The sequence below is a fragment of the Triticum aestivum genome, chromosome 3D (genome assembly GCF_018294505.1).
Source record: "Triticum aestivum cultivar Chinese Spring chromosome 3D, IWGSC CS RefSeq v2.1, whole genome shotgun sequence".
NCBI lineage: Eukaryota > Viridiplantae > Streptophyta > Magnoliopsida > Poales > Poaceae > Triticum > Triticum aestivum.
This window is the reverse complement of record NC_057802.1, coordinates 400,591,234-400,610,252: the sequence shown is the minus strand read 5'-3', so window position 1 is coordinate 400,610,252 and position 19,019 is coordinate 400,591,234. Positions and strand designations below refer to the sequence as shown.

The 19,019-nt window shown below is 49.5% G+C and overlaps 2 protein-coding genes across 2 annotated transcripts; one reads left to right on the top strand and one right to left on the bottom strand.

Moving 5' to 3' along the window:
• The first annotated feature begins 820 nt into the window (after nucleotides 1-820).
• Nucleotides 821-2,414, top strand: LOC100049033 (probable WRKY transcription factor 65). The gene is made up of 3 exons (XM_044501860.1): nucleotides 821-1,338; nucleotides 1,455-1,604; nucleotides 1,731-2,414. The coding sequence occupies exons 1-3, from the start codon at nucleotides 1,193-1,195 to the stop codon at nucleotides 2,278-2,280; spliced, it is 846 nt and encodes a 281-aa protein (XP_044357795.1). The 5' UTR covers nucleotides 821-1,192; the 3' UTR covers nucleotides 2,281-2,414.
• A 2,366-nt stretch (nucleotides 2,415-4,780) lies between these two features.
• On the bottom strand, nucleotides 4,781-11,268 carry LOC123079171 (ras-related protein RIC2). The gene is made up of 2 exons (XM_044501859.1): nucleotides 10,871-11,268; nucleotides 4,781-5,380 (listed from the first exon to the last, which is right to left on the bottom strand). Exons 1-2 carry the CDS (start codon nucleotides 11,104-11,106, stop codon nucleotides 4,951-4,953), a joined length of 666 nt encoding a protein of 221 aa, XP_044357794.1. The 5' UTR covers nucleotides 11,107-11,268; the 3' UTR covers nucleotides 4,781-4,950.
• Nucleotides 11,269-19,019: the final 7,751 nt, after the last annotated feature.

Sequence of the window (19,019 nt, the reverse complement as noted above, 5' to 3'; positions counted from 1 at the left end):
ACCATCTGATCTGATGGATGGATCTCGCCATTCACCTTCGACCAACTACGTGCCTGCATACGTACGACAGTAATCGGTTTTTGCGCGTACGCTTGCAGCCGTGCTAGTACTTGCAAAAGTAGCCAGTTCTACAGGGTCTGTAATGATTCGACACGAAATAGTGTGTTCACCAGAGCAACTGCATGGCGCATGGAGTATGATCGATCGATGTAGCAAGCAGTACTCAGAACACTCCGCTTGCGCTACGGGTCAAAAACTGAAAAACATGCACAGAGCGGTAGTGTGCATCGACGTATCCTGGCCGTCCAAGTAGAATCTGATGCTCCAGTTGGATCGGTACCGAATTTAGCGAACCCGACACCTGCTACGTACATGATCACGGGCGGCTCGCTGGATCAGGCAAGCAGGCGGCAAAGTACATCATCATCATCTCGCTCCGGCTCCGCACATGCACAAAACAAAGGGAAAAGATGCGCCATGTGTGTACATGGGGCGGGAGGCAAGGCCGCGGACATGATTGGCCAGATCGGTTACGGAGGGCGTCGCCATCGCAGCCTCCGCTAATTTAATCGCCCCAAGACGTCGCCCTCCTCCTCTCGCTCCTGCCCTCCCATACGCAACAGCGTGAGAGGGAGAGCGATCCAATCCAGAACCCGGAGCCGGAGGCGGGACTGCGCGGAACGCTAAACAAACAGGCGAAAACGCTGCGCGCACACACACAACACGTCCATTTCCACACAGTAGTACGCGCTGCACCCGGTGGATGGCAACATCGTGCGCATAAACAAAAGCGTCCGTCCACCAGCGCACATATACAAACGCGCACGTAGTAGGGGGGCGGATCATTGAAAGCTGCACCCATCCATCCATCCATCCGCCACCATTTCCACCATCCCCCCATCACTCGACCCGGCCCTGTACTACTACACCCCCTCCTCCTCCGTTCCCCTCGCCCTGATAGTACACTCTGTTGCGGTAGCCAGTGATCATCACCAAAGCCCAGCCCACAGATATATACGCTTTCGGAAAGTGGGGGTTGGTTTCGCTTTGAGCTTTTTATCCGGGGCAGCCAGCCAGCCAGCCAGCCGCCGGGCCGGGACTTCTGTTACGAGTCCAGAGGCTAGATAGCTCCGCCCGTATCCGATTCCGCCGGGGCCGGGCGTGGATACCTAGGCTAGGCTAGGCGCCGCCGATGTCGGACTGCAGCACGGGCACGGACTCGCCGCGGGCCGACTCCGTCGACGAGCAGCCGCCCGCCGACGCCGAGTCGCCCGGCGGAGGCCAGAGCAAGCGCGACCAACCCTCGCCCTCGTCCCCGCTGCCGCCGCCCAAGCGGAGGTACATACACACATGCACATCTCGATCCATGGAACCACTCGAATCTCGATTAGTATTGGTTTACTCTTCTTGAAACAACGGAGGATTGAGTATGTTTGTTTGCCGATTTCTTGCAGCCGGAGATCTGTGGAGAAGAGGGTGGTGTCGGTGCCGATTGCCGAGTGCGGCGAGCGGGCCAAGACCAACGGCGAGGGCCCGCCGCCGCCGGACTCGTGGGCGTGGCGCAAGTACGGCCAGAAGCCCATCAAGGGATCCCCCTACCCGCGGTAAGTACTACGCGTAGATACAGCTTTGCAGGACAGGCTGGTAATTTGTGGCAATTAAATTATCACTTACTAAGTAAGTATAGGCTCGTCTGATTTGTGTGAATTGCTGTCGCGTGTTGTGTTCAGGGGGTACTACCGCTGCAGCAGCTCCAAGGGGTGCCCGGCGAGGAAGCAGGTGGAGCGCAGCCGCGCCGACCCCACCGTGCTGCTCGTCACCTACTCCTACGATCACAACCACCCGTGGCCGGCGCCCAAGACCGGCTGCCACCCCAACAAGTCCTCCCCGCGGCTGGTGGACCCCAAGCCCGAGCCTGGCACGCCGGTGGAGTGCCAGCCCGAGCAAGGGCCTGAAGCGCCGGAGCAAGAGCAGGAGGAGGAACATGAGCAGAAGCCTGTCATCGGTCTGGCCGACCCCGCGGCGATCACGACGGTGACCGCGGCGGCCGAGGAGGAGGAGGAGAGCTTCGACTTCGGGTGGTTCGACCAGTACCCGACGTGGCCCCGGACGGCGCTGTACGTGCCGGCGTTCGACGTGGCGCCGCCGCCGGAGGACTGGGAGCGCGAGCTGCAGGGGGAGGACGCGCTCTTCGCGGGGCTGGGCGAGCTCCCGGAGTGCGCCATCGTGTTCGGCCGCCGGCGCGAGCTCGCCCTGGCGGCCACCGCGCCCTGCTCCTGACCGTCGCGCCTCCCTCCCGTTCCGATCCCGTTTTCCCCCTTTCTTTTCCTTTCCTCCGGCCGTAGTTTTTACCCGGAGTAATTTGGAGGTGTAGTACATAGCCTGGATCAGATCAAAGGGATTTCGCTGTTCAAGGGTGTTTCCGCTTATTTTACTCCCTCGGTTCCGTCGCGCTCGCCGTACCCAAGGCCGTGCCCGTGCTTGCGCTGTGCCGCCCGCGCCGCTCCGGGAGCAGTTCCGGCCACGATGCACGTCCGGTTCCACCGAAAAGCAGCGAAAGGTTGGCATTTTCATGCGTTCTCCTCGTCACCCGTGACGCGCAGCGCACCGCAGATAGACACACACACACTCCTCGCCCGGCGCAGAGGCTGGCGGGCAAGTGGCGGCGAACTGGGCAAGTGGCGCGGGATGGTGGCGGTTGGGGGGATGCGCACGAGGCCGCCACATGCCGGCCTCGCCACGCGGATCCGCGTGCCCTGCCGCGCCACCATCCTTGCCGGCCACGGCCGGCTCGGTAATTTGGTGCCTGGCGCGGGCCGGCGGGGCAAATGCCACGGCGCGGCACGGACGGCTCCACCAATCCCCGGGAAATTTTGCGTGCTGGACCGGGTCAAGTACGCCGTCTTTGAGTGCGATGTCTTTAATTCGGTCTCTATCCCTGTACCGTATTCGTGCCCTGTCGCGGTCGGCCCCCTGCCCGGTCGTGATATTTTTGGGAGAGGAATCTGCCTACAACCAGACAAACAAATTATTGGGTTGGGTTGGGTTGGGCCTGGCATGAAAAGATCGAGCCAACTCAACTGACCCATCTATCCAGCCATCCAGGCAGGCAAGAAAAGCGAAATGAATGAGTACTACTCCATCTGTCTCATAATACAAGAGGGAATACGTGCGAATGCTTGGCGTTGTATTCGAGCCGATGCTCCAGGAGTTGGGAACCGATGGATGGTGAGTAGGTAGATTCGTAGTGCTCTCGCCTAGCACTCCAAAGGACGCTTAACTATCTTATCCTACGAGTTAGGAAGCACACCCACAGGTATTATATCTACGAACTGCTCTGCATCACAGCGTCATCGCAGCAGAGATTCTCCCACCCATGTTTTGTTTAAAGGAAGGGGGGGGGGGGGGGGGGGGGGGCTTGAACGAATTAACCCTTCATCACATGCTTATTGATCCACCTTCCACGGCATTAATTTCAGTAAGTACCTTTGGGATTAGCTGTTCAATGATTCTGCGTCCCAGGATTATCATGTCTTGGCAAAAAAAAACTTGTAACGGTACTATGATTTTACTTGGATGCTATAAAGAGATAGAGAGAGGGACAAACGATGAAAAGTGCAAGAAGGCATAGACGAGGGGAAAGGGCTAACAGCTAGCAATCGTAGAAAAATGCCACATCCGGCCAAGTTTACGATCGACGGATCAAACATATGACGTTGCGTCCTTTTTTGAGTCATTATCCTTAGCTGAAGAATCAAACCCGCAAGAGAAAACAAATTGGAAGCTGTTCTCACTGACGTGAGCGAGAGAGGGACATTTTTTTTTTTTTGCAGAAGCGAGCGAGAGAGAGGGAGACATTGATCGTTGCCAAGCCTGGCCCTCTTATCGTGGGCTGGGCTGCTTGGTAGGTAACAAACCACCGCGTACCTACCCACCTGGGCCTACCAATGTCAACTGCCGCAGCCCGCAGTGACGAACCTCAAAAGAAAAGAAAAACTGGCAGGCCTGTTTTGCTAATTACGTGACCCTCCACAGCCCCACTTCGAAACACGCGCTAAAAAGTGCAAACATAATACTCTCTCTGTACCAAAATGTAAGACGTTTTTTGGTTTTGCATAGGGCATAAAAAATGCCATACATTTGTTAAGGAGGGGGTCCTACCATTTCACATGTGCACAAGTGAAACCTACCATTTCACCGATTCAGGTCTTAATAATCGAGTAATAGCTCAAGAAAAAAACAAATCAATGAAAAATAGCTCAAGAAAAAAACAAATCACCGATTCAGGTCTTAATAATCGAGTAATATTGTGGAAGTGCCTTGTTTAGAAAAAACGTCTTCCTTAATCAATGAAATGGCAAGTCTTTTGATTTGCTTCAAAAAAAAAGAAATCATGGAAGTGCCGAAATTCAGAGGCCAGTTTAACATACTATTCATAGCGTGATCGCTTTTGTTTCTTCTTGAGTTATGGGTTATATTTAAATCTGGTTTTTAATACTGTTGCGTCAGCTTAAGTTCGAACACACACCAATTGCAAATGAAAGACGATGCTCGCCAATGGGCCACTGCTAGTAATGGAAATGTTCAAATTTGCCTGTTATAAGTTCACAGGTTGTTTTTAGTGTGTTTTCTCTACTTATGCAGGATTCTTTGCCTGCTTGTACTTTCTGTGTCTGTCATAATACTGTACATTACATGCAGTTCTCGTACTGTAAACAAAGTACATGGTTCTGATAAAAATAAACAGTGAGATATTGCTCAGATCCTACTGCAAACAAAGTACTCGCAGAATATCATTATCAATCTGACATAACTGTTTCAGGTGAAAGCTGAACCAACCTAACCATCACCATAACCGCAGCAAAATGAGAGAATCAACAAATCTGTTTTGTTGCAATACAAGATACACCAACTAGTAGAAAACGCAGCAAATAATAATGCATCTATACCCTAACTCGAGCAGCAGCCAGCTTTCTTCAGCGAAGACACGTCGTCTTTCACATTTATGTTCTCCCCTTTGCTCGGGGCAGATGAGCCGTCGTCTCCTGCATCAACCGTCTTCCTGCTCGCAATTCGGTATATCTGAGTCAAAACTTCCGAGAAAGCGTTGTCTACATTTGTCGCGTCTAATGCAGATGTTTCCATGAAGTACAGTGACTCCGCCTCAGCATATTCCTGCCCATCTTCAGTTGAAACAGCCACCAAGTGGCGAAGATCAGATTTGTTGCCAACTAACATGACAACAATGCTAGAATCAGTGTGATCTCTCAGCTCTTTTAGCCAGCGCGCCACATTGTCGAATGTAGCACGGCGAGTGACATCATACACAAGCAACGCGCCTACTGCTCCTCTATAATAGGCACTTGTGATAGCACGGTATCTGACAAATGAAGAGAAAAATATCAGGCAATCATATAACTGAGCAAAAAAGGGATGCAAAAAAAAAAGGTGCTGCTAGTGACCAGTGTTGATTCCACCAGTCGTGCTAGAACTGATCTACACAAACAGCAATTACGTACAAGAGTGAAAATAAATGTTGTGAACATCAAATATCATACAGTGCAGCAGATCTCAGAATGAACAGTGCAATCTCTTAGCAAGGTTTTATTCGGATGTGAAATGTCATACAATATACACTGTGTGTCAAGGATGAAAGCTTTGTTAGTGATGAAACTACAGAATAATTGAATTCATATGCCAACTGCTAGCGGTGCCACTGATAAGGGCAAGAGACATGGGATGGGCCACACTTTTTCCTCACCACTAAAACCAGATAAACAAGAGCAACATGGTGGGCTTGAGCAAACAATCCTCGACTTCATAGTCAGTATCCTCAGTTAGAGGTCATAGAAGTAACTAGTAATGTTCCTTTGGTAAAAGCATACGAGTCTATCTCTAAGAAGCCAGAGGTAAAGCAGAACAAATGTCTACTTACAAGGTAAAAGTATCAACACGCTAAACAGAAAATATCCCACAAGTATAACATGAGTTAGACATCATACAAACAACAACAACAAAGCCTTTAGTCCCAAACAAGTTGGGGTAGGCTAGAGGTGAAACCCATAAGATCTCGCGACCAACTCATGGCTCTGGCACATGGATAGCAAGCTTCCACGCCCCCTTGTTCATAGCTAGTTCTTTGGTGATACTCCAATCCTTCAGGTCTCTCTTAACGGACTCCTCCCATGTCAAATTCGGTCTACCCTGACCTCTCTTGACATGCTCCGCACGCTTTAGCCGTCCGCTATGCACTGGAGCTTCTGGAGGCCTGCGCTGGATATGCCCAAACCATCTCATATGATGTTGGACAAGCTTCTCTTCAATTGGTGCTACCCCAACTCAATCTCATATATCATCATTCCGGAATCAATCCTTCCTCGGGTGGCCACACACCCATCTCAACATACACATCTCCGCCACACCTAACTGTTGAACCTGTCACCTTTTAGTCGGCCAACACTCAGCGCCATACAACATTGTGGGTCGAACCGCCGTCCTGTAGAACTTGCCTTTTAGCTTTTGTGGCACTCTCTTGTCACAGAGAATACCAGAAGCTTGGCGCCACTTCATCCATCCGGCTTTGATTCGATGGTTCACATCTTCATCAATACCCCCATCCTCCTGCAACATTGACCCCAAATATCGAAAGGTGTCCTTTTGAGGTACCACCTACCCATTAAGGCTAACCTCCTCCTCCTCACACCTAGTAGTACTGAAACCGCACATCATGTACTCGGTTTTAGTTCTACTAAGCCTAAACCCTTTCAATTCCAAGGTTTGTCTCCATAACTCTAACTTCCTATTTACCCCGTCTGACTATCGTCAACTAGCACCACATCATCTGCAAAGAGCATACACCATGGGATATCTCCTTGTATATCCCTTGTGACCTCATCCATCACCAAGGCAAAAAGATAAGGGCTCAAAGCTGACCCCTGATGCAGTCCTATCTTAATCGGGAAGTCATCAGTGTCGACATCACTTGTTCGAACACTTGTCACACATTATCGTACATGTCCTTGATGAGGGTAATGTACTTTGTTGGGACTTTGTGTTTCTCCAAGGCCCACCACATGACATTCCGCAGTATCTTATCATAGGCCTTCTCCAAGTCAATGAACACATATGCAAGTCCTTCTTTTGCTCCCTGTATCTCTCCATAAGTAATGATAGGTGACTTTTATTGATAAATTAGAGAAAAGGAACTGTCTCCACCCTAGCTTATTTTGTATTTTGCATTGGATGATTGTCTCCCATTACAGTAGCATAGCATTCAGATCTAATTTCTCAATGTGCAAGTTCCAGTAGCATGTGAGTCATTTTGTTGATGGATAAAAATAAATTTGTGAGACCTGTTTCCTAGTTAACACTTTATTCTCGAACGGGAATCACATAGCTATCATATTGTCCTATCAATGATGCAAGAGTTCCCTTGATGAACCAATTCATGGATATGTATATCTATAGTCTAGTAAACATAGCATAGCAGAAAAACTATCAAATCAAGACTGTTAGCGCTGCAATTTATACTGCTCCTTATTTTCTGCAATCAGATTTTCATCCTATAACCTGTGTCCGAGCCGTAGGCAGTGGGTTTCCTGATGATGCATCAAAACCGCTCCTTATTTTCTGCATCCCCTACTTTTGTGTGACCATTGTTTCTGTTAATGATGGGGGTAGCTCGGTTCCAAAAAATTATGTTGCTCCTCTAAAGTGGTTTCGATGAACTGCTGCTTCAGTTGCTGGCAAGACAGCTAGCTGATCAACGGCGCACCCCCAACTGCCGTGCTGAAACTTCCCACCGCCTGCCTGCCTTCCCGCCTCCCACCACCAAACCCCATGGACCCCGCGGCCGCCACTGCCGCTCCTCGCCATGGCCACCCCCGCGTCTCCCGCCGTTCCCGCCGCCGCCATGCCTCCCCCAGATCACCGCGCCGGATTCGCACCCCCACACCCCCCCCCCCACCCACCGTCCTGTGGCCGCCACCGGAATGGGAGCACCGCCGAAGAAGAAGGCTGCCGCGGCCAAACCACGTGGTGGAGGCTCGAAGTGGCTGCCACGCGACCCCGCAGCAGCTTCGTCCCGGCCAAAGAAGATGAAGGCAGCCGCGGCTGCTTCTGCTGCTTCGGTGCCGCCGTCACCCGCAGCAAGTGCTGCTGCTGATGGCACACCTGCTCCCCGATCACCTCAAGCCCTGCCGCCGGCCATGGAGGAGGAGCTGTCGACGCCCTCGGCCATCGTCTCCAACATGTTTGATGAAATGTCGTAAACGTAAAAAAAAATCTTCTTTTTTGATTTTTTTTGTCATGTTCATATGAATAGAATGTGAGATTGTGTGTATGTGCATTTGTAGTCTTGATGATGACACATTTATGCGCATGATAAATGTTGTGACCGAAGATTTTGTCTCTCAAGATTTTCCATCGCAAGAATATGGTACAACATTTCATGATGAGAATCTTGACATGGAAGAGAAGGGTTTTGTTGAGAATGCGAAGGGAAGAACTGCAAACTATGTTTTATCTTTATGTTTATGTGCACTCTTGTTTGTTGGATCATGAACTATGATTTTTTTTGCTTCAAATTAAAGCCAGATCCAATCAATAAACAGCCCTGCCTCCGGGATCGCTCTCGCGACTCTGGAGGCACCCCAGCCGCCAGCAACCTCGGTTCCCTCCTTTCTCGATCCTCCTCGCCGTCGCCGGCGGCGGTGGGCCACCTCACTTCACTTGCGCCATCCCATCCCCTGACCCTCCTCTCCCGATCTGGCCTGGCATCTGGTTTGTGATCTGCTTGCGCTACTGCTGCTCATCAATGATAGTTTGGCCCGGCCGGCGCGCGGTGGGAACTCCATATGAGGCATAGCTCCTCCGTGATGAAGGGTTCTACCCGTTCATGGCTTGGCTGCAGGTCGGTGAGTCCATCTGCCCCCTGTTTGGATCTGATGCAACGGATGCGATTTGTGCGGATCCTTCTACGGGCTTGGTTCCTGGCTAGTCCTTTGCCTTGGGCCTGCTATTTCTGGCAGTCAATCTATGGAAGCCATGCAACGGATCAGCGACATACGGCCTAGGTCGGCGCCCAGATTGCGGTGGCCACAAAAAATTCTTCATGAGGGTTCGCCTCTCGTACCGATGGTGTGGGGTTCAGTCGGAAGGCTTCTTTGTGAGTTTTGGCTGATCTCACTTCGGCCAGTTTGCCTTCGGCGATGAAAGGCAATCTATGGACAATGGCTTGAACCCAAAGGATATGGTTGTGCAACGGCGGCGATGGATTTCTAACCCAGTGCATGTAGTTGCCGGGATCACAGAAAAGTGGCGGCGACAACACATAATTGACTTCGACTTGGTGGTGCTTCCCGAGCACCCGGTCTTGAGCTCCGGGGTGAAAACCCTAGGTTGACCCGAGGTTATACCTGGCAATGATACCTTGTTGAAGGCATTGCTCCGATGTGCTCTGGACTCGTTCTTCAGGGTGAAAACCTAGATTCTAACATTTGGTTGTTGAATCCGGCAACGACGACGCTTGACCGTCATTCCTTCCTGAAGGTGTTGCTGTTGAAGAACCTCGTTGTCCTTGTGATGACAAGACATGGTTGGTGCGGATATGGTCGTTGTTGTAGTTTGTCGATCGTTGTTTTGATCGCTTTGGAGGTTTTTTTTATCTCGCTTAAGCATAGCTTTGGTCTTGTATGACTTTGCTATTTGCTGTCGTGTTTTTTTGTGTGTGTGCGTTCGTGTTGGCTGTGTGCATCCTAGCTATGCAGAGGCCGGATGCGTGCTCATTATGTTTGTATTTACTTGATGCTTCATTTTGAGTCAATAAAATCCATCCTTTGTCGAAAAACTTATCTGAAGTTGATGTTGAATTTGGCATATTGTTGATTATGTGTGCGATGATCTTGAAATTGTTGTGCTGCTGGCCTATTTTTACATCATCTATTGGAGCGGCTGCCGCGCGGCTGCCCTATTTTACATCATCGTTGGAGTTGCACATTTTTGGTGATGTAAAAAACCACTTTTTGGTGATGTAATTTTACTCCAACCACTTATTGGTGATGTATTTTACATCATCTATTGGAGATGCTCTAAGTTGGGAACCAACTTATGTTGTACAAGTGTAATTATGCCACCACATGATGCAGAAGCACAGTGATTCAATGACTAAGTTCTACCGTGAGATCTAGCAAGATGAACCCTCTGCAGTGGTCATTTCATCCCCAAGGCCACACCAACAGATCTTCCAATACTTGTGACACACCTTACCTTCTCCAATCACACCCCTCGCATGGTCACACCAAGTGTGCTGGTGCACAATCCAACAATATCACGATGCATCTCTCCACTGATTTATGTATGCACGCCAATGAAAGATGAAACTACAACCACTAGTTCACAAACAATGATTTCAACTGCTTCATCCCCAAACCACTAAACTTATAGATGTAAGACACGGAATTCCCAAGCGCTAAATCACAACTGGGCGTCCAATCTACCCTGCAGGAGCAACCAAGTGAAACCCAGACGTGAACTGGGATACCAAGCAGTGATACCTCATTTGCTACTCGCCGCTGATTTACTACTCCACCCCAACCCACATCCGTGCACACTCTACCAAGATCGTCTACACTGGCAGCAAAAATGCAGCAATCACCCGATTACCAGCATCACCAAACTAATTTGATAGAGCAAATGAATGGCCAAGGGAAGGTAGCATCCTGGTTCCTAAGAAGCAGATCATGAAGCAAGCAAAGCAAATCCATACTGGCGAGCATACTACTACTACTACTACCGATTTGAGCAGTTATTAACGGGAAGCGGCAAGAGGTAGGAGTAGTAATTAAGAGACGGGAGGCAAGCAGGCAGTCACCTCTCCTGACCGGCTGTGTCCCAAATCTGGGCCTTGACGACCTTGCCGTCGACCTGGAGGCTGCGGGTGGCGAACTCGACCCCGATGGTGGACTTGGATTCGAGGCAGAACTCGTTCTTGGTGAAGCGCGAGAGCAGGTTGGACTTGCCGACGCCGGAGTCGCCGATGATCACCGCCTTGAAGAGGTAGTCGTAGTCGTCCTCCGCCCGGTACGCGCCGCCTCCGCTGCCCGCCATCGCCTCCCTGCCTCGCGGGTCCTGGACCTTCTTCCTCCCCGACCTGCTAGTGCTGGGCTCTGGATCTCGCGGGGTCTGGGTGCAGCGTTGGCGTCGCTGTGAACGACGACGGAGCAGTAATGGGCGACAGCGACACAGTGTGAACTGGCTGCTGCTATGCTATGCAGTCGTAATAAATCTGAAATGTTTATTTGGTGCGCTGTTCTTGTGCATGAAACCCCCTGCGATTTTATGATTTTGCGACTATGACAATAAACACAGAGCCTTTTTATCGTTCCCTTCTTCTCCCAGTGATACTTGAATCTACAAGGGGGGCAGCGGGAAAAGTGCTTTGCCTTTCGTAGACTCCGCTCCAGCGCACGCGAGAAAGAGAAGAAAAGCGGCGACGCCTCCTCCTCGTCGGTGGGTGCGAGCGAGCGACCGTGTCCCGCGCCGTGCGAGGCGGGGGAGTCCGCGGCGCGCGGGCTCGGCTCGTGATCCGGTCGGCGCGGTGGATCCTCCCTGACGCCGTCGGCTCAAACGGCGTGCGCTATGTCGACCCCGTCCCCGACTCCCCGTCGGTCGTTTTTCTATCGAGGACCACGGCCCCCGCCGTCTGCTTCCCCGTGCATTGGTGAATGCGGCTACAGGGAATGCCAGCGGCGCATCCGAGATCCTGCACATGAACACACATCGGACCCCGCGAGCCGAATCAATATCACACCGCATCCACGGGATCTCGGGTTCCACGGAAACGACCTCCGTCCCCCGAATACGCGACGTTTTTTTTTTACTTTGTACGGTCGACCAATAAAGTTTTTGAACAATATATAGAGTTTCTTGTGCGAGTAATATATAGAGTTTTTCCCATGAACGTGTAGAAAAATACTCTTTTTTGCGAGAAGTGTAGAAAAATACTTCATTCTAAGATGCTTCATCCAAACTGACGACTTTTTCTCCGAGCGTTTTCCCCTCCTTTTCTCGGTGGCTAGGCAAAATCTCCCCTCCAGACTTTGCCGATGAGCCCGTGGGTTCGTCTTCCCTCTGCATGTCGCTCTGCGGTCGGTGGTGGGGAAGGGAATTTCAATGCCTTCACTCTGGCTAGTAGTTTAGGGTAGTGGCTTTATAGTCCTCGCTGGTGCGGCGCTCGGTGGATGGCGGTGTTTTTTCTTTGAATTTGTGTTCCGCACTCCGAACCTCCTCAAATTCGTCCATTTGTATGTGGTCAACGGAGCTTCGGCGTAAATTCATGTTCTCTCCTTGGGGTGGTGACTTAGGGTTTCTCGTCATGCGTTCGCGACGGCTAGATTTGGTGTCAGTTGCTGCAGATCTATTCAAGGGTTCAACGACGACAACTGCGGCTTCAAGGTGCTGGCCCTTATGAGCACGTGCATGAAGACTTCCCGACTGTCATCGACAAGGTCAAGCCGACTCTGGCAGGGGAGCGTCGACGGCTTATTTTGACAGCGATAGTGGTCGTCTGGTGGTCAAAAGACTTCAATGTAATTTTTTATTATGCTTGAGGTGCATTGTATTTCTAATGAACTTTTATGATAGATCTGAATCTTTTTTCAAAAAAATATTTATCATGTAGCAACTTCTCATATTAGCCCCTCTGGTAACAAAGTTTAAATTTGTTGAGTCATCATTCGAGCATGCAGAGGTCAGGACCTTGACCAAAAAAAACTCAGCATATTGCAATACTGCTCTCCAGACTACCTTTCTATATCTTAAATTCAAGGGTTATATAGTCTAGTGTCCAAACCTCATATGTGAGTTGGACTCTCCCAAAAGTCAATTTGTAAATCGAAATGTATGGTACTCCTCCTCCAGAGGAGCAAATCAACCAGGCATTTTTTGCAAATTGACTTTGTTGGTATGGGCGTATTTGGTTGCTCGCATGAATTTTGGCCCCCTTATACGAGTGCCCTCGTGAAGCCTGGTTGAAGGGATACATCACATGGGTCGTGTTCTGCAACCCGTTTGGTTGCCCACAAAGCTCTAGGTTGCATTAGGGCAACAAAAACAAAAAAAATAACATTTGGTTGCCTATGTTTTAGGATTTCGACGGGCCTGATGCAGTACGTGGTGTTTGATTACACACATTCGGTGACGTGGTTACGTTGCACTCTATGTGGTGAGCTTACCATCTACCACCGTAATGAATTATGTCATTGCATGCTACATACCATCATAAAGAGGGATAGGATAACAGCAAAACCACAACCACGACGAATTGGACGGAGTTTAGAGTTCTCCAGTCTGCTTAACCCAATTCGACATATACCCTAACCACAACTTCATGATTGCTCTTCTTTCTAGGTGCACAACTTAGAGTATTCATCCTCTGCCTCCTAGAAAAACTCTCTATAGCAGTTGCGCTTGTAATCGTGCACTTGTTCATGACATGCTTGCCATGAACTGTGGAACCTCCCTGAGTACACCACATACCACTTAAATCTAGCAAGACAAAAGAACAAAATTTCAACAAGCAAGACAAGTTGACAAGAACATATGGACCATAAGCAACATAAGCATGCATGATTCATATACCCAAAAGCACCACAGGTTCATCCTACCTACTATGGTGTTATCCTACCACACATCAAAAGAGGGTGTAATCATACCACCGCAAATTCACCTGAGATGTTAGTATATACCACAACAACAAAATATACAGGCCTTCAACAACTTTCAAACCCTAGCTACCACAAAATATACATCTCATCATGCATGCAGCATGCCACCACCACCAGAAACCCTTGCACCACACATAGTGTCATGTGCTCCACTTCCATCCCAATAAACCCAGGACCTTGTGTCATGTTGTTCAGGAGGTGGCTAAGAGTGACCATCAAAGCCTCCTCATTGAACCCCTGGTGTTCATGGTAGCGTTGTAGAGGTCAGGATGCACATCGAGATGCCTATTGTCCGTGATGCCGGATGCCACCTCCTTGATGGCCTTCGTCATGATGGTCAAGGCGCTCAGCCCCTCCTTCACGAAGGTGGGCCTCTTCCTCTTCCTCACGGGACCAAGAACATGATCACCAACCTTGTTAGGGCCATCAAGAATGATGGTATTTGGCTCCTGGATCTCGGGATAGTAAGAGGAAGGTGCATCAAGAGGCTCACTGGAGACCATGGCATCCTTGCTAATAGCCAGAGCACAGGAGAAGATGGTCTGCATCTGATAGTAGTTTTGGATGGGCCTGTTGAGGTACTCACCGTCCTTGGGGTGATCCTAAGAATGAAAGACAACGTTGTAAGTTGTGATTGCCATGTTAGATCAAGTGAAACAAGTGGTATGTTAGCTAAATGTGATGTGGTCTTCTAGTGCTCAGCCTTGATACGTCTCCAATGTATCTATAATTTTTTATTGTTTCATGCTATTATATTATCACTGTTGTATGCTTTATATGCCATTTTATATTATTTGTATGGACTAACCTATTCATTTAGTACCCAGTGCCAGTTCTTGTTTTCTGCATGTTTTTTGTTTCGCAGAGAAACCATACCTACAGAAGTCCAAACACGATGAAACTTTACGGTGTTTTTTTTCTGGAACATAAGAGGACGAGAAGACCAGCGTGGGCTCCACAAACCAGGTCGGCACACCTAGGGGGTAGGCATGCCCCCTTGACTTGTGGGCCCCACATAGCTCTGATTGACCTAATTCTTGGCCCATAAATTCACATATATATTGAAACCCTCAGAGCGAGATCCGAAACAATTCTTCCGCTGCCGCAAGCCTCTGTTCTTCCGCGATCCCATCTGGAGCCCTTTCCTGGTACTCCGCGGGAGGGGGGTCATTGGGGAGGCTATCTTCGACAACCTTGCTGCCTCCATGATGATGTGTGAGTAGTTCCTTCAGGACCTACGGGTCCATAGTAGTAGCTAGATGGTTCTCTCTCTCGTTTGATCTTCAATACAATGATCTTCTCTAAGATCAATCCGATGTAATCTTTTCTGGTGTGTTTGTTGGGATCCGATGAATTTTGGGTTTATGATCAGATTATTCATTGAACTATTTTGTATTTCTTGAATCCTTTCTTATGCGAAATTTTATAGCTATGTATGCTTTCCGATCTATAAGTCTTCTTTGGCCAAATGGATGAGTAGATCTTCAGAGGAAGTGGTGCATGTCGGTGTCAAAACCGGCCGATCTCGCGTAGGGGGTCCCGAACTATGCGTCTGAAGATTGATGGTAACAGGAGACAAGGGGACGCGATGTTTACCCAGGTCCGGGCCCTCTTAATGGTGGTAATACCCTACTTCCTACTTGATTGACTTTGATGAGTACAGGGGTTACAAGAGTTGATCTACCTCGAGATCGTAATGGCTAGACCCTAGATGTCTAGCCTATGTAAATTCAGATAGCCTCTACGGACTGAACCATTCAGTTTATATAGACACCGGAGGGGCCTAGGGTTGTACAGAGTCGGTTTACAAAAGAAGGAATCTACACATCCGAACGCCAATCTTGCCATCCACACAAAGGAGAGTCCCATCCGGACACGGGGGAAGGCCTTCTACTTGTATCTTCACGACCTATCAGTCCGGCTCACAACACAAGGGAATCTACACATCCGAACGCCAATCTTGCCATCCACGCAAAGGAGAGTCCCATCCGGACACGGGGGAAGGCCTTCTACTTGTATCTTTCACGACCCTATATGTTGACGAATAGAGCCCCTGGCAATTTAAATCATGACGAGGTGTATATGCCAACTTGAGGGAATACAGATTATGAAATAAGCCAATACCGAATATGGTTGGACAAAAACTGTTTCCATTAAAATATGATTGATACGTCAAAACATGCTCTACAGAGAATGCCGTAAGCATCAAGGCTATTTTACATGCCAAGAATTTGTGAACAAGTGAAAGCTGTATACAGGTCCTAAAAAAGAAAAGGTGGTCTTGAAGATCCTTTGGACGCCCTGCCGCACGTCTGCGCCGTGTTTCACCTTGGTGTAGGATCCTTTGAGAGGATCAACTATCGTGTATATAGAAGGGGCCTGGGAAAGGGCCCTTGTACCACCAAGAAGTGATTTAGGTTTTAAAGAACCTGAAGTAAGAAAGAAAAGATAAAAAAAGGAGAAGATCAAGGTCCGAATAGGGCCAAGCCGTATTGTGGACCTTGTCCTTAGTGTTCCTCCGTCCTTGCCCAAGGTATTTTTAGTGCATAGTTATGTACGCGCGGTACATATGCCGCGATTAGATGGGGGTTTTGACGGAGGCCGAATTGCTAGTCCAGCTCTGGATGAACCGAGTTGTCGTTCTGCAGTGTGGACCGGACTCGTTTAACATTGTCCGGGGGCTTGATGGCCGATGAAGTGTGCGGCTTGATAAGGCCGCTCTATACCTCGGCTGCGGGGGCCGCGGTGTGCTCCTCGGTACAGATGGAGCGCTCCATGTTTCCATTAACTGTGATGATGCCGCGGGGTCCAGGCATTTTGAGCTTTAAGTAAGCATAATGCGGGACCGCATTGAAGCGAGCGAAGGCGGGTCGTCCGAGCAGTGCATGATAACCACTACGGAAGGGGACGATGTCGAAGATCAAGTCTTCGCTTGGGAAGTTATCCAGCGAACCGAAGACTACTTCCAATGTTATTGAGCCCGTACAGCGGGCTTCTACGCCAGGTATCACTCCTTGAAAGGTGGTGTTAGTAGGCCTGATTCTTGATGGGTCAATACCCATTTCGCGGACCGGGTCTTGATAAATCAAGTTAAGACTACTGCCGCCGTCCATGAGGACTCGGGTGAGATGGAATCCATTGATGATTGGATCAAGGACCAAAGCTGCCGAACCTCTGTGACGGATACTGGTTGGGTGGTCCTTACGATCGAAGGTGATCAGACAAGCCGACCAGGGGTTGAATTTTGGGGCGACCGACTCTACAGCATAGACGTCCCTTAGTGCGCGCTTGCGTTCCCTCTTGGGGATATGCGTGGCATATATCATATTCACTATTTTCACCTCAGGGGGAAATTTCTTTTGTCCTCCTGTATTCGGTGGGCGAGGATCTTCATCGTCCTTGCTTGGTGGCCCTTTCCCCTTATGTTCGGTATTTAACTTACCGGCCTGTTTAAAGACCCAACAATTTCTGTTGGAATGATTGGCAGGCTTGTCAGGGGTGCCATGAATCTGGCAAGGCCGATCGAGTATTTTGTCCAAACTGGATGGACCGTCCTTGTTTCCTTTGAATGGCTTCTTTCGTTGACCGGATTTAGAGCCACTGAACCCGGCGTTGACCATCGTGTCTTCGGTATCTTCATTGTTGCTTCGACGCTTGTGCTTGTTGCGTCATGGTCGACCGTTGCCGTCTCTGGCTTCGGAGGTGCCAGGGTCGCTGGTACTGTTGCTTCTAAGAGCTAACCAGCTGTCCTCCCCCGCGCAAAAGCGGGTCATGAGTGTGGTAAGGGCTGCCATGGACTTCGACTTTTCTTGGCCGAGGTGTCGGGCTAGCCATTCATCGCGGACGCTATGTTTAAAGGCCACGAGGGCTTCGGCGTCCGGACAATCAATGATTTGGTTCTTTTTATTTAAGAACCTAGTCCAGAGTGTGTGGGGTGACTCTCCGGGTTGCTGGACTATATGACTTAGGTCATCGGCGTCCGAAGGCCGTACATAGGTACCTTGGAAGTTGTCTCGAAAGGCGTCCTCCAAATCTTCCCAGCTACCAATGGAGTTCTCTGGGAGGCTGTTTAGCCAGTGTCGCGCTGGTCCCTTTAGTTTTAGTGGGAGGTACTTGATGGCGTGGAGATCGTCACCGCAAGCCATGTGGATATGGAGAAGAAAATCTTCAATCCATACTGCAGGATCTGTCATCCCATCGTATGATTCAACGTTCACGGGCTTAAACCCTTCTGGGAACTGGTGCCCCATTACCTCATCGGTGAAGCATAAGGGGTGTGCGGCGCCTCTGTATCGGGCGACGTCACTGCTACCTCTTGAGCACTGCATTGGTTTTTCCCTTGAAGAGGAAAGGGTGATGCAGCAAAGTAGCGTAAGTATTTCCCTCAGTTTTTGAGAACCAAGGTATCAATCCAGTAGGAGACTACACGCAAATCCCTCGTACCTGCACAAACAAATAAGAACCTTGCAACCAACGCGATAATGGGGTTGTCAATCCCTTCACGACCACTTGCAAAAGTGAGATCTGATAGAGATAATAAGATAAATATTTTTGGTATTTTTGTTGTATAGATTGAAAAGTAAAGATTGCAAAATAAACGGCGCCAGAAATAGCTAGTTGACGGGAGATTAATATGATGGAAAATAGACCCGGGTGATACGTCTCCAACGTATCTATAATTTTTTATTGCTCCATGCTATATTATCTACTGTTTTGGACATTAGTGGTCTTTATTATCCACTTTTATATTATTTTTGGGACTAACCTATTAACCGGAGGCCCAGCCCAGAATTGCTGTTTTTTGCCTATTTCAGAGTTGCGCAGAAAAGGAATATCAAACGGAGTCCAAACGGAATGAAACCTTCGGGAACGTGATTTTTAGGAAGAATATGATCCAGGAGACTTGGACCCTACGTCAAGAAACAAAAGAGGAGGCCACGAGGTAGGGGGGCGCACCCACTCCCGAGGGCGCGCCCTCCACCCTCGTGGGCCCCCTGTTGCTCCACCGACGTACTCCTTCCTCCTATATATACCTACGTACCCCAAACGATCAGATACGGAGCCAAAAACCTAATTCCACCGCCGCAACCTTCTGTACCCACGAGATCCCATCTTGGGGCCTGTTCAGGAACTCCGCCGGAGGGGGCATCCATCACGGAGGGCTTCTACATCAACACCATAGCCTCTCCGATGAAGTGTGAGTAGTTTACCTCAGACCTTCGGGTCCATAGTTAGTAGCTAGATGGTTTCTTCTCTCTTTTTGGATCTCAATACAATGTTCTCCCCCTCTCTCAT

Excerpts from the sequence above, each read along its gene's own strand:
- LOC100049033 (XM_044501860.1), top strand. The coding sequence starts at position 1,193 with ATGTCGGACTGCAGCACGGGCACGGACTCGCCGCGGGCCGACTCCGTC. Across the intron at positions 1,339-1,454 it reads CTGCCGCCGCCCAAGCGGAG|CCGGAGATCTGTGGAGAAGA; the intron begins GTACATACACAC and ends GATTTCTTGCAG. Across the intron at positions 1,605-1,730 it reads AAGGGATCCCCCTACCCGCG|GGGGTACTACCGCTGCAGCA; the intron begins GTAAGTACTACG and ends TGTTGTGTTCAG.
- LOC123079171 (XM_044501859.1), bottom strand. The coding sequence starts at position 11,106 with ATGGCGGGCAGCGGAGGCGGCGCGTACCGGGCGGAGGACGACTACGAC. Across the intron at positions 5,381-10,870 it reads GACACAGCCGGTCAGGAGAG|ATACCGTGCTATCACAAGTG; the intron begins GTGACTGCCTGC and ends TTCATTTGTCAG.